Source organism: Oncorhynchus keta, chromosome 34, assembly GCF_023373465.1.
Source record: "Oncorhynchus keta strain PuntledgeMale-10-30-2019 chromosome 34, Oket_V2, whole genome shotgun sequence".
In the NCBI taxonomy this organism is placed as follows: domain Eukaryota; kingdom Metazoa; phylum Chordata; class Actinopteri; order Salmoniformes; family Salmonidae; genus Oncorhynchus; species Oncorhynchus keta.
Genome location: NC_068454.1, coordinates 33,454,417 through 33,467,500, shown reverse-complemented (window position 1 = coordinate 33,467,500; position 13,084 = coordinate 33,454,417). Strand labels below are relative to the sequence as shown.

Genomic DNA, 13,084 nt, shown 5'->3' with positions numbered 1-13,084 from the left:
GCCCACACCACAGCAGCCTGGTATTCACATGGAAGAAAAACTGAGAAAAAACAACCTATCATGTGATCAAATCCTTTCCCTTTAGAATATACATTATTTGTTCCACAATCTCCCAACATCTTTGATTAGGTAGGTAGAACACATTGAGCAAATGATAGAGGAATTTCTAAATTCCTTATTGTTTTACAGCCAAAACCAAATTCGCACTCGTTTCTAATTAATTAATGAGGTGTAAGTTCATTAATTATGTATGAAGTAGATCGAGACCAGTCTTAAAAGTCAGGTAAGAGCGTTTAATTCCAGAGAGTACTAAATGCATACACACATTTCCACAGGTTATAAACTGAAAATGACGTCAGCGTTTTCCAAACGTTCTATTTCACAAGCAGAGGGGCCCCCTAGCTCTTGAGCCTTCGCGTTATCAGCACGAAGTCAAGGCCAGTCAGTATAAATCAACATTCTCGACAATCTGGAAATGGCCCGTTCCCACCACCTGGAGATTTGTACAACTGAATGAACTAAGGAACAGACCTTCATTGTTACTAAACTCCTGACTACATTATATACAATTGGGAAAGGGAGCAAGAGAGAAAATTCACATGTACAGTACATTATAGCATTTGGACTAGTCAGTTCTGATTGGAATGTATACATAATTAGTCATTTCAACCATAATTTCCATAATTATCAGCAAACGTGGCCATCCTGACTGTGGTCTGTGCTTACCAGACTTCCAGTGAGGCTGCTGCCTACATACAGACTTGTAAGCACTGGCCACTTTAATAAATGGAACACTAGTCACTTTAAAAATGTTTACATATCTTGCATTACTCATCTCATATGTATATACTGTATTATATACTATCTATTGCATCTTAGCCTATGCTGCTCTGATATTGCTCATCCATATAGTTATATATTCTTATTCCATTCCTTACTTAGATGTGTGTATTAGGTATTTGTTAGATATTACTTGTTAGATATTGCTGCACTGTCAGAGCTAGAAGCACAAGCATTTCGCTACACTCACAATAACATCTGCTTACCATGTGTATGTGACCAATAACATTTTATTTGATGCCACCAGAGGTCTCTCTACACAGCCCCCAAGTCTAGAACAGACTATGGGAGGCGCACAGTACTACATAGACAGAGTCATGACTAAACGGAATCAAGTAACTCATCCAAGCAGTAAAATTTGATTTACAAACAGGAAAAAAAGACACCTTATGGTACAGTGGGGACTTTGAAGCAACATCGGCACAGACACATGCATACAAATGTAACAGATGTTAGTCGTACTCTACTTGCGTTGTGTTTTGTCCAAATAAATCATCCCACCCTGTGGTCCAGTTGAGCATTACTTATTATCTGCTGTTGTTAAATAGGAAACAGCACGTTAGTTGTGCAAAATATAATATGTGTAAATAACTGTTATTAAATAGGAAACAGCACGTTAGTTGTGCAGGGCTTGATGATGTTGATGGCTGTCGATGGTAAAAATCTAGCATGAAAACAACTGTGTTAGCAGTGGGCTTATGTGACCAGCATACTAGCTAACACACTTATATACTGCAATCATATACCAAAGCACATCCACCCAAAAAACTCAATCCCTAACAAGTACCATATACCCACATATGTATAAATCAGCAATGTACAGCAAACTTGTACACATAGTAAATACAAAACAGTATTCAGAACGTGACCTACCCCTTGCATCACATTTTCATACTGGGGAGACCTGATGTTCGCAATCTCTCCCTATCTGCAAGTGGGGCCAATCACAACACACCTTATTGTCATCAGAGTTGCCAATAAGAATGCTTGAACATTAAATACACATTTCTTTAGAGGCAAGTGGAAACATAACCAACCCTGTTACACAAACACACAATAACATACACTATACACACGTACACATGGATTTTGTGTTGTAGATATGTGGTAGTAGAGTAGGGTCCTGAGGGCACACACTTAATATGTTGTGAAATCTGTTGTGAATGTATTGTCATGTTTTAAAATGTTTTTTTTATAACTGCCTTCATTTAGCTGGACCCCAGGAAGAGTAGCCAAGGCAGTAGCTAATGGGATCCATAATACATACAAATACAAACGTTACTTTAACAGGCTAGGTTAGCTAATGTTAGCTTGGTATATTATAGCCACGTCAATGTTAGACAACAATACAAACCTAGTACACATACACCAAAGACACAGCTCATAGTGAATGGCAAAATCTTTTGCCTAACTTAAATTCCTTACCATCATCTCTGCTAACCAAGACCATGAAGAAGACTCACTGAATAACAAATCTGCATAACAAATCTGCCCAATTAGCTTATTCGCATGAAATATGCCCACTTCGGTTGATCCGCCCACTTCTGTTGACACATCACTTTCAGAGACACTCCACCCATAACTCAGAAAATGCGGCAAGTCAATAAAATTCAGCCATTGACTAAGTTATGTGCCAAATGTACTGTTTACTGGATGTACACTGCAATGTATACTACAATGAATGAATGTACACTTGTTACGAGTAAATGAGTGAAGAGGTGTGGAGTCAGGCGCAGAGAGCAAAAGATGTGGGAAAAACAACATGCTTTAATGTCCCGGAAACATAACATGAACAAAAGTGGAAACACAAATGAACAGAAATATAAACGGACAGCGTGAAACCCAAATGCCAACAAAAAATACACTCAAACAAGAAAACAGGTAAACAAGCCCGCACGAAACAGAAGCGGGCTGAACAGACTATATATAACCCTATCCTAACAACCAAACAAGAAACAGGTGCTACCAATTAGACAGAACTAAACGAACACAGAACAGCGGATCGGCGATAGCTCGTAGACCGGCGACGACGACCGCCGAGCGCCACCCGAACAAGAAGGGGAGTCACCTTCGGTAATATTCGTGACAACACTACAATACCAAAAGTATGTGGACACCTGCTCATCGAACATTTCATTCCAAAATCATGGGAATTAATATGGAAATGGTTCGTTGCTGCTAAAACTGCCTCCACTGTTCTGGGAAGGCTTTCCACTAGATGCTGGAACATTGCTGCAGGAACTTGCTTCCATTCAGCCACAAGAGCATTAGTGAGGTTGGGCACTAATGTTGGGCGATTAGGCCTGGCTCGCAGTTGGCGTTCCAATTCATCCCAATGGTGTTTGTTGGGGTTGAGGTCAGGGCTCTGTGCAGGCCAGTCAAGTTCTTCCACAATGATCTCGACAAACCATTTCTGTATGGACCTCGCTTTATGCATGGGGGCATTGTCATGCTGAAACAGGAAAGGGCCTTCCCCAAACTGTTGCCAGAATTAGATAGAATGTCATGCTGTAGCGTTAAGATTTCACTTCACTGGAACTAAGGGGCCTAGGCCGAAACATGAAAAACAGCCCCAGACCATTATTCTTGCCAACTTTACAGTTGGCACTATGCATCTCCTGGCATCCGCCAAACCCAGATTTGTCCGTCGGACTGCCAGATGGTGAAGCGTGATTCATTACTCCAGAGAATGCGTTTCCACTGCTCCAGAGTCCAATGGTGCCGACGCTTGGCATTGTGCATGGTGATTGTAGGCTTGTGTGAGGCTGCTCGGCTATGGAATCCCATTTCATGAAGCTCCCGATGAACAGTTATTGTGCTGAAGTTGTTTTCAGAGGCAGTTTGGAACTATATTGTGAGTGTTGCAACTGAGGATAGACGATTTTTACGTGCTACGCACTTTAGCACTCTGCAGTCCAGTTCTGTGATCTTCACTGCTTAGCCATTGCTGCTCTTAGTTGTTTCCACTTCAAAATAACAGCACTTACAGTTGACAGGGGCAGCTCTATCAGGGCAGTAATTTGACGAACTGACTTGTTGGAAAGGTGGCATCCTAAGACAGTGGCACATTGAAAGTCCCTGAGCTCTTCAGCAAGGCCATTCTACTGCCAATGTTTGTCTAGAGATTGCCTAGTGTGCCTGAAAAAGTCGAATCCACTAATTTGAAGGGGAGTCCACATACTACTGTATATATTGTGTACGTTGCAAAACTGAAAACGATGTTTTGGTTGGTAATGTGAACCATAGATTAAGCTATAATACACACATACTTTATGTTTATAACTGTTTATTATAATAAAACAACAGGTGCATCCGGCGTTCTGTTTTCTGCTATGTGCAGTTTGCGCCACCTTGTGGACTCATGCTTTCAAATAGCTGAAAACCCCCACTACCGATTGAGTTGCATTCACTCATACCATTCAATCCATTACTGAAGTTTAATCTATTACTTGTAAAACCAGATCAACTGTAGGCAACGTTGAAAAGTAACCTATTAAAATAATTAATATCAAACTAGAAAATATATTTACAAACCCCAGGTAGCCTATCGATAACACGAAAGGCTATTATTTTCCAGGAAGAAATGAGAGAAATAGTGTATGGAATCCAAACCCAGTGATACTGTATATTGACATTTGTTTTTTTGAGCGGGGTTCTTGCATTTTGCGCATGGTAGCGTGCATGGATTTAGAGGGAGGGGTGAAAAAGTTGCTGTGTCTCAAATCGACAATTGAGCATCACATGACAGTCTTATGTCTAGCAAATGCATGTTCTGATAATCAGATCTCTCCTACACAAGTGAAACAAAACCTTAATTTAGGAATCTGCTCACGTCAGTTGAGAGGGAGGGGTTTGGGGTCTGTTGCTGCTGATGCTGTGGTGTGGATATTGCGTTTATCTTTCTTCTAGTCATCGCTGCCTTCACTTCGTGCTTGTCAACACCGGCGGCATTCGCGCCCTAGATGGCTGCACTTGGCAGTCCTTTGTGAGATTATTTTCCCGAGGATTTTTAACCAATAAGTAAACCATGAGTGACCCAACGACGCAAGATTCCTTCCCCGTCCCGGATCCCACAATCGTGGATCCTTCAGCTGTAAGAAACGGCGGATGCGCTCCGGAGGCGAACCTATCCAAAAGACCGAGTCAGGGCGATCCTTTCAGTATGGACCGGGACCAAGAGATGAAAATCACCGACAGTGTTGAGGGACAAGGTAGTAAGTAAGGCAGGGATTACACATTTTATTGTTGTAAAAGTAAATCCCCACTTCGATGTGATTGGCACTTCTGGACTTTACTTATAGGCCTACCATCTAGAAAGTGTTTTTTAAAATATATAAATTATGAATTTGGTAAATTGTTAATGTGTTCTTCTAATAATTTACAACGTGCATAATAGCCTATCAAATACATGGCAATATGTCACACATCTCTTTGAGAGACAAATAATAGTCAAGCATTTTTCTTGTCATTATATTTATCAAGGTGTTAATTGAGTGTGACATCTATTTTTTCTGGATGAATCACATAAACCCGTATGTGAATGTGTATAGGTTATCAAACAATACACAAATGAATGTACATTCTGAGCCCTAACTCAGTCTGTAACATATATATATATATATATATATATTAACAGAGATAATAAGATACAGTTTACAAAACAGTCCTGCAAGAGAGTAGAGAGTCTTTGGGGATGCAGTGGTTATGAAAATTCACTCAATATTCAGAAGTTTTGTCACTCACTCACTCACTCACTCACTCACTCACTCACTCACTCACTCACTCACTCACACACACACACACACACACACACACACACACACACACACACACACACACACACACACACACACACACACACACACACACACAGGTTAGCACATACTCTTGTTTTAAGTCACGTTTTAAATAATTGGTTAGCACATACTCTTGTTTTAAGTCCCGTTTGAAATAATTGGTTAGCACATACTCATGTTTTAAGTCATGTTTGAAATAATTGGTTAGCACATACTCTTGTTTTAAGTCATGTTTGAAATAATTGGTTAGCACATACTCTTGTTTTAAGTCCCGTTTGAAATAATTGGTTAGCACATACTCTTGTTTTAAGTCCCGTTTGAAATAATTGGTTAGCACATACTCTTGTTTTAAGTCATGTTTGAAATAATTGGTTAGCACATACTCTTGTTTTAAGTCCCGTTTGAAATAATTGGTTAGCACATACTCTTGTTTTAAGTCATGTTTGAAATAATTGGTTAGCACATACTCTTGTTTTAAGTCCCGTTTGAAATAATTGGTTAGCACATACTCTTGTTTTAAGTCCCGTTTGAAATAATTGGTTAGCACATACTCTTGTTTTAAGTCATGTTTGAAATAATTGGTTAGCACATACTCTTGTTTTAAGTCATGTTTGAAATAATTGGTTAGCACATACTCTTGTTTTAAGTCATGTTTGAAATAATTGGTTAGCACATACTCTTGTTTTAAGTCCCTGTTTGAAAGAATTGTGTTCACAACCACAAAATGTGCTATTGTCCTCAGAAAGGTGGTGAGTACATCATTAATCTTTACTTTATGGTCACATGCAACATAGTCATACATGATTACTATAGCTTATTTGAACTCAATAACTGACATAAATTATATACATACCTATGTTATATACACTTATAAAACTGTTTGTTTGGATCCTGGATGCTGATTGGACAAGCAGCGTTCCAAGCCGTGCTGTATTGGCAGTCACAGACACACCTATGCCTGCTAACAGTTCCATCTGAAGATGATCACTACTGTGTTCATTGTTGCTGTCCGAATCATCCAGTGGTGTAGTGGTATACCCACTTATTTTCCCGTGGGTGTTCCGTATACTCACTTCTTAATCCCCATTGATATGTACCAAAGTAGTGTAGTGGAGGTATACGCCGTTTCAATTAAGAAGGCTGATGGAAAAGATCAGCATGTTTAGCTTAAAATGTTGATAAACTATTATTTCTTCCCTTTTTAGTCGTGACAATGTACAGACGGTGGTAGGCCTTCGCTTAAATTTTCCAACATGCAATTTGCTGGAAAACAACGTTCAATAACGTGCACCGCACATGCGAGCGGATTCATTGACAGAGATAGACATATCCGTTAGAAATTTAGAGAGAGGGGGATTTAAACATGCAACAATTATCGTGGGTTGCTAATATAACTAGGATAATGCCTTTGGCTGCTAAACAATGAAAGACAGTTGAAAGAAAACCAATAGAACATTAGAAAGCATATGAGTAAGTCATACAAATAATTGCCTCCACGTTTCTATCGTGGGATTTTGGGTATGCGCTACTTTCAAGTATGGTAGGCCTAAAACATGCCTCATAATATGAAGTAAAACGTCTATATAGCCTATATGTTTTCTAGCGATGCTAATGGTAGGCCTAACCATCTTCTGGTAGATGGAAAAGCTTTCCCAAAACCTTCTATATTAAATGTTAACTACAGTAGCTACAAAGTAGTATACCTGTCAGAATAATATCATGATTATTTACGTCAATCCAATAGCCATTTCTTTTGCAAACTCCAACTCATGTGGTACAGAAACACTGCCAATCAAACAACAGTGCTAGGTGCTTCTACACTTTAATTAAGGGTAACTACACTTAAAAATATAAATTCTTAGATTTTTCCAAGACCTCAAAAATGGTCTCCGGATGTAGTTTAGGCATGGTTATGGACTTAGAACTGTGTTTCCCAACCCTGGCCCTTGTGTACCCCCAGCAGCACACATTTTTGTTGTAGCCCTGGACAACCACACCTCATACAACTTGTTGAGGGCTTGATGATTAGTTGACAAGTTGAATCAGGTGTGCTTGTCCAGGGTCACAATTTTAAAAAAAAAGTGTACTGTTGGAGGTACCCCAGGACCAGATTTGGGAAACACTGACTTAGAACATTCCATTTTCTGTTTGTTTCTGTTTAAAAAACGTGTGACTTTGAGAGTGAAAACCTGAACAAAATGTGCAAAAATCTGAAACCTGTGATTTTGATTTTTACAAGTATCTGTTTCAATGGTAGGATTACTAGTAGCCTACTTGCACAGTACAGCTTGGGTTGGCCTGACTGTGAAAAACCAATATGGGATTTATCATTTTAGGGAATTCAGAGTGTATGTTACTGTTTCTCATAGAATTTTTCACACAGGGCGCCTTTCCTTTCCTTTGAATTAAAAAAGTAAAAATAATTTCAGTATACTCACTTCTCCAGACACCACTATACCACTGGAATCATCTCTTGTATTTATCTTGTATTTATGCTAACTCACACATTATTTCCCCTTGCTTCCAGCCTAGTATTTAGTTTGGTACAGCGGTGATTAATATAACCCTGTCCAGCCTCGGAAACAATGTTTCACTTTTGAATTTCTATTTCTGTAGTACCATACATAGAGTGAACGAGACAACCTCGTTGCTTCATGCATAAGAACAACCTTTAGCCGTGTTATATTGGCCATATACCACACCACCTCGGGCCTTATTGCTTAATTATTCATCATTCATTGTTTTCCATAGAATGCATAGCCCCTCGTTGATTATCCTTTACATGATCTCTTTCACAAGTTTGATCATAATCCCTTTGTTATCCACATGGAGACTTGAAAATTGTAAAAAATATTACTGGATTGTCACGGATCCCTCTGGAACTTTCATTGCGCACACCTGGCCTCTATTCTCACTGATTGTATTTGTGTATATGTGCCCTTTGTTCACCATGGTGGGGTTGATTATTGTTACTAGGTCTGTTGGTGCGGGCGAGTACCTGTGTGCTGCCCTTGTGGATTGCACAGATGATTACGGGTCTCGTCCCGTGTGTTAATCATTGTGAGAGTGTGTGATTTATTCGAGGTACTCGTCTCTCTTTTGTTTGGGTTTCAACTCTGTGTTTTTGTATGGTGTTTGTTTGGTCTTCGTCCCCGTGCCTTTACACGGCATGCCGTAATTTGGGTGCAATAAATACCCCTATTACGCATTCCTGCGTCTGTCTCCCGAATCTCTTTATACCAACATGACATGGATATGACCAAGGATATGACCAAGGCCTCAATTATGCTTATCATAACTCCCACCCCCACTTGGCATTCATCTTTGTAATAGTGTGAGACTACACATGGTGGCCCTTTCCATGCCAAATTATGAGCACATTTCTTTTGTGCTTTATGCTGTAATATTTATATTTATGCTTAATGGAAATCCATTACCAATTGGACCATATGATGACCAGAGCCGTTGTAATGAGATGGTAATATAAACGCCCTAAAAATTATAGTATTTATTTTTAGGGCAATCTCAGTAGAAATTTTACAAATAGAGAGGTTCAAGACCCTCATAAAACATCACAGTAAAATAAAAGGATGTATTGCAAAAATAAACAATACAATGGTAGTGAACTGGGAAAGATGGGTTAGTCTGTGGACATCTGAGGATTGGAATTAAAATGGGAGTGATTGGTTTATTGGGAGATGTGCATGGATTCCAGTGCAATTAGGAAATAAACTTAAATTTCATTTTTATGTTTTCCATTAAGTCCTCCAACCAGGGCAGAGGGGGGTATCGGCATAATAAATAAAACAATACAGTATATATTTTAAAAGAGGGGATTGGAAATTATGCAAGTAATGTTACTTGATAGACTTAAATTCTATCTGCTTATTTCATAGCTGATTTATCCCCCTCCCCCGCCAAGGACCGCCTACTCTAGTACTGTCAGTACCTATCAAAAGTGTCTGTTCAAGACAGACAGGTAAAGTGGTGAAGGAAGTGAAACCCTAACTTCCTTAAAAGGAGCCACTCACCTGTCCTCTGGTTATTCTCAAGCATGCTTCTCTTCCTCACACTCTTGCAAGCAGGGGAATGCGATGATAGATCTCACTCATATTATTAGAGAACAAGAGTTAAGCAAGTAACCTTAAGTTCTCTTTCAAATACTTGACAATTTAAAAAATATTTTTTATATATATAGTCACATAAACCAGATAGGTGTAGTAAAATGTGTTATTTTACAGGGTCAGCCATAGTAGTACGCCACCCCTGGAGCAAATTAATGTTAAGTTCCTTGCTCAAGTGCACATCGACAGATTTTTCACCTTGTTTGCGCATGTATTCAAACCAACAACCTTTGTGTTTCTTGCCCAATGCTCTAAACGCTAGGCTACCTGCCACCCCAATTTCACTGCATCACTATGGGGATATGGCCAACATCTGAATTGCAAAACATACTCCCCGAAGCCAGGGAAGTCCCAACATCAGCAACCCTCAGAGGTCCCGAAACTAAGGGAGTACTGCCCCAAAAAGGTGCAGAGACAACCCATTAAGGAAAAACCTCATAACAAAGTGAGGGGAAGCCCAATACAAGGCGCATACAGTCTCAACAAGAAAATAGCTTCAAGTGTTTTGTCCAAATACTTATGGATTCTAGTTCTAAAAGAATGGACGACCTGACCAGAGAGATCCAGGACCTGAAGAACAGTTTGTGTTTTCTCAGGGTCAGCTCGATGAGTTGGAACAGGAGAACGGCAAGAAGACAGCAATCTGTAAGTCATTGATAAAGGACATCAGTTCTGTGTATGAATCCATGATAGCAATGATTGTCTCGAGGGACAATCAAGGCGGAACAACATGGTTGTGGACGGAATTGCAGCATCTCTACATGAGACCTGGATGGATTCTGAGGACAAAGTGAGGGAAATGATCTCTAAGAAATTGAAGATGGACCACAGGAAGATTGAGGTGGAGCACGCCCACAGGACTGGAAAACCCACCACCGTGATAGGCCCAGGCCGATAGTGGTCAAGTTCCTGAGGTTCAAGGACAAGGTAGCTGTTCTAGAAAGAGCAAAGAACTTGAGAGGAACATATATCTTCCTCAACGAGGACTATCCTGAAGCTGTGCGCCAGAAGAGGAAAGAACTGATCCCAGCCATGAAAGCTGCCGGAGTGCATGGAGACATTGCTTGCATCTGTTATGACAGGCTCATTATCCACCCTCCCTCACAGGAGGGGAGGGAGAGAGCCAAGCCTATGGTTTTGGAGCTTCCAGCGCGCACACACACACACACACACACACACACACACACACACACACACACACACACACACACACACACACACACACACACACACACACACACACACACACACACACACACACACACACACACACACACACACACACACACACACACCAATTGATTAATGGACAGCTGAAGGTGTATGTTTATCTCTTGCTTTGTTTGCTCTTTTCAGTTTTATGTCTATCTCTGATAAGCTACACAGGAAGGTGCTAAAAATAGCCCATATTAATATATGTAGCCTTAGAAATAAGGTTCATGAAATCCATAACTTGTTAACATCAGATAACATTCATATATTAGCCATTTACGAGACTCACTTAGATAATTAATTTGATGATACATCAGTAGCAATACAAGGATATAACATCTATAGAAGAGACAGAAATGATTTTTGGGGAAGTGTTGCTGTATATATTCAGAGCCATATCCCTGTAATGCTTAGAGAATATCTTATGTCAAGTGTTATTGAAGTGTTGTGGTTGCAGGTTCACTTGGCACATCTAAAGCCTTTTCTTTTTCGTTATTGCTATAGGCCACCAAGTGCTAACAGTCAGTATCTAAATAATATGTGTGAAATGCTTAATAGTGTATGTGATGTAAACAGAGAGGTCTACTTTCTTGCGGACCTGAATATTGACTGGTTTTCATCAAGCTGTGCATTTAATTTTGTTAGGGTTATTAATAAACCTACCAGGGTGTTTACAAACACTACAGGAACAAGATCATCTACATGTATCGATCACATTTTTACTAATGCTGTAGAACTTTGTTCTAAAGCTGTATCCGTACCCATTGGATGCAATGATCACAATATAGTGGCTATATCCAGGAAAGCCAAAGTTCCAACAGCTGGGCCTAAAATAGTGTATAAGAGATCATACAAAAGATTTTGTTGTTACTCTTAGGTGGATGATGTTAAAAATATATGTTGGTCTGATGTGATTAATGAGGAGCATCCAGATGCTGCACTTTACACTATTTATGCAATTGCTTCTTCCAATTATTGATAAACATGCACCTGTCAAGAAACTGACTGTTAGAACTGTTAAAGCACCATGGATTGATGAGGAATTGAAAAACTGTATGGTTGGAAGAGATGGGGCAAAAGGAGAGGCTAATAAGTCTGGCTGCACATCTGACTGGCTGACTTACTGAAAATTGAGAAATTATGTGACTAAACTCAACGAAAAGAAGATTAAACTTTATTATGAAGCCAAGATCAATGATGTAAAGAATTCTTTTTTTTTAGTACTTTAAATGATTTTATGGGCAGAAAGACAAATTAAATTCCATCTTTCATCGAATCAGATGGCTTATTCATCACAAAACCATTTGATGTTGCCAATTATAAAAATTAATAAATTGGGCAATGTGGGCAAATTTAGGCAGGAAATGCCAACAACGAACAGTGAGCAATTGTATTCATGCATAAAAAAAATAATAATGAAAGAAAAGCATTGCAAGTTTGAATTTTGTAAAGTTAGTGTGGGAGAGGTGGAAATATTATTGTTATCAATCAATAATGACAAACCTCCTGGCATTTACAACTTAGATGGAAAGCTACTGAGGATGGTAGCTGACTATATAGCCACTCCTATCTGTCATATATTTAATCTGAGCCTAGAGGAAAGTCTTTGTCCTCAGTCCTGGAGGGAAGCCAAAGTAATTCCGCTACCCAAAATTGGTAAAGCAGCCTTTAATGATTCTAACAGCAGACCCTTAAAATTGCTGCCAGCTCTTAGCAAACTTTGACCAAATAGCATTGTATTTCCCTAAAAACAAATTAACAACAGACTTTCAGCATGCTTATAGAGAAGGGCACTCAACATGTAATGCACTGACACAAATGACTGATGATTGGTTGAAAGAAATTGATAATAAGAAGATTGTGGGAGCTGTACTGTTAGATTTCAGTGCAGCCGTTTGATATTATTGACCACAACCTGTTGTTGAAAAAACTTATGTGCTATGGCTTTTCAACCTCTGCCATAATGTGGATTCAGAGATATCTATCTAATAGAACTCAAAGGGTTTTCTTTAATGGAAGCTTCTCTGATGTCAAATATGTAAAGTGTGGTGTACCGCAGGACAGCTGTCTAGGCCCTCTACTCTCTTCTATTTTTTACCAATGACCTGCCAC

At 39.4% G+C, this 13,084-nt stretch overlaps 1 protein-coding gene and 1 long non-coding RNA gene across 3 annotated transcripts in view; one reads left to right on the top strand and one right to left on the bottom strand.

Moving 5' to 3' along the window:
• Positions 1 to 279: 279 nt before the first annotated feature.
• On the bottom strand, positions 280 to 4,121 carry LOC118366483 (uncharacterized). Its single transcript, XR_004821961.2, has 3 exons — positions 2,266 to 4,121; positions 1,714 to 1,768; positions 280 to 1,504 (listed from the first exon to the last, which is right to left on the bottom strand). It is a non-coding gene; the product is annotated as an uncharacterized LOC118366483 (long non-coding RNA).
• A 273-nt stretch (positions 4,122 to 4,394) lies between these two features.
• The window catches only part of LOC118366481 (transmembrane protein 163-like), an 83,800-nt gene continuing 75,110 nt past the window's right edge, over positions 4,395 to 13,084 (top strand). The window contains exon 1 of one of the 2 annotated variants that reach the window (XM_052493725.1): positions 4,395 to 5,054. In XM_052493725.1, coding sequence (XP_052349685.1) covers positions 4,868 to 5,054 — 187 coding nt within the window. In that variant the 5' untranslated portion in view covers positions 4,395 to 4,867. The remainder of the gene's footprint in view (positions 5,055 to 13,084) is intronic. The other variant, XM_052493726.1, reaches the window with a different exon arrangement.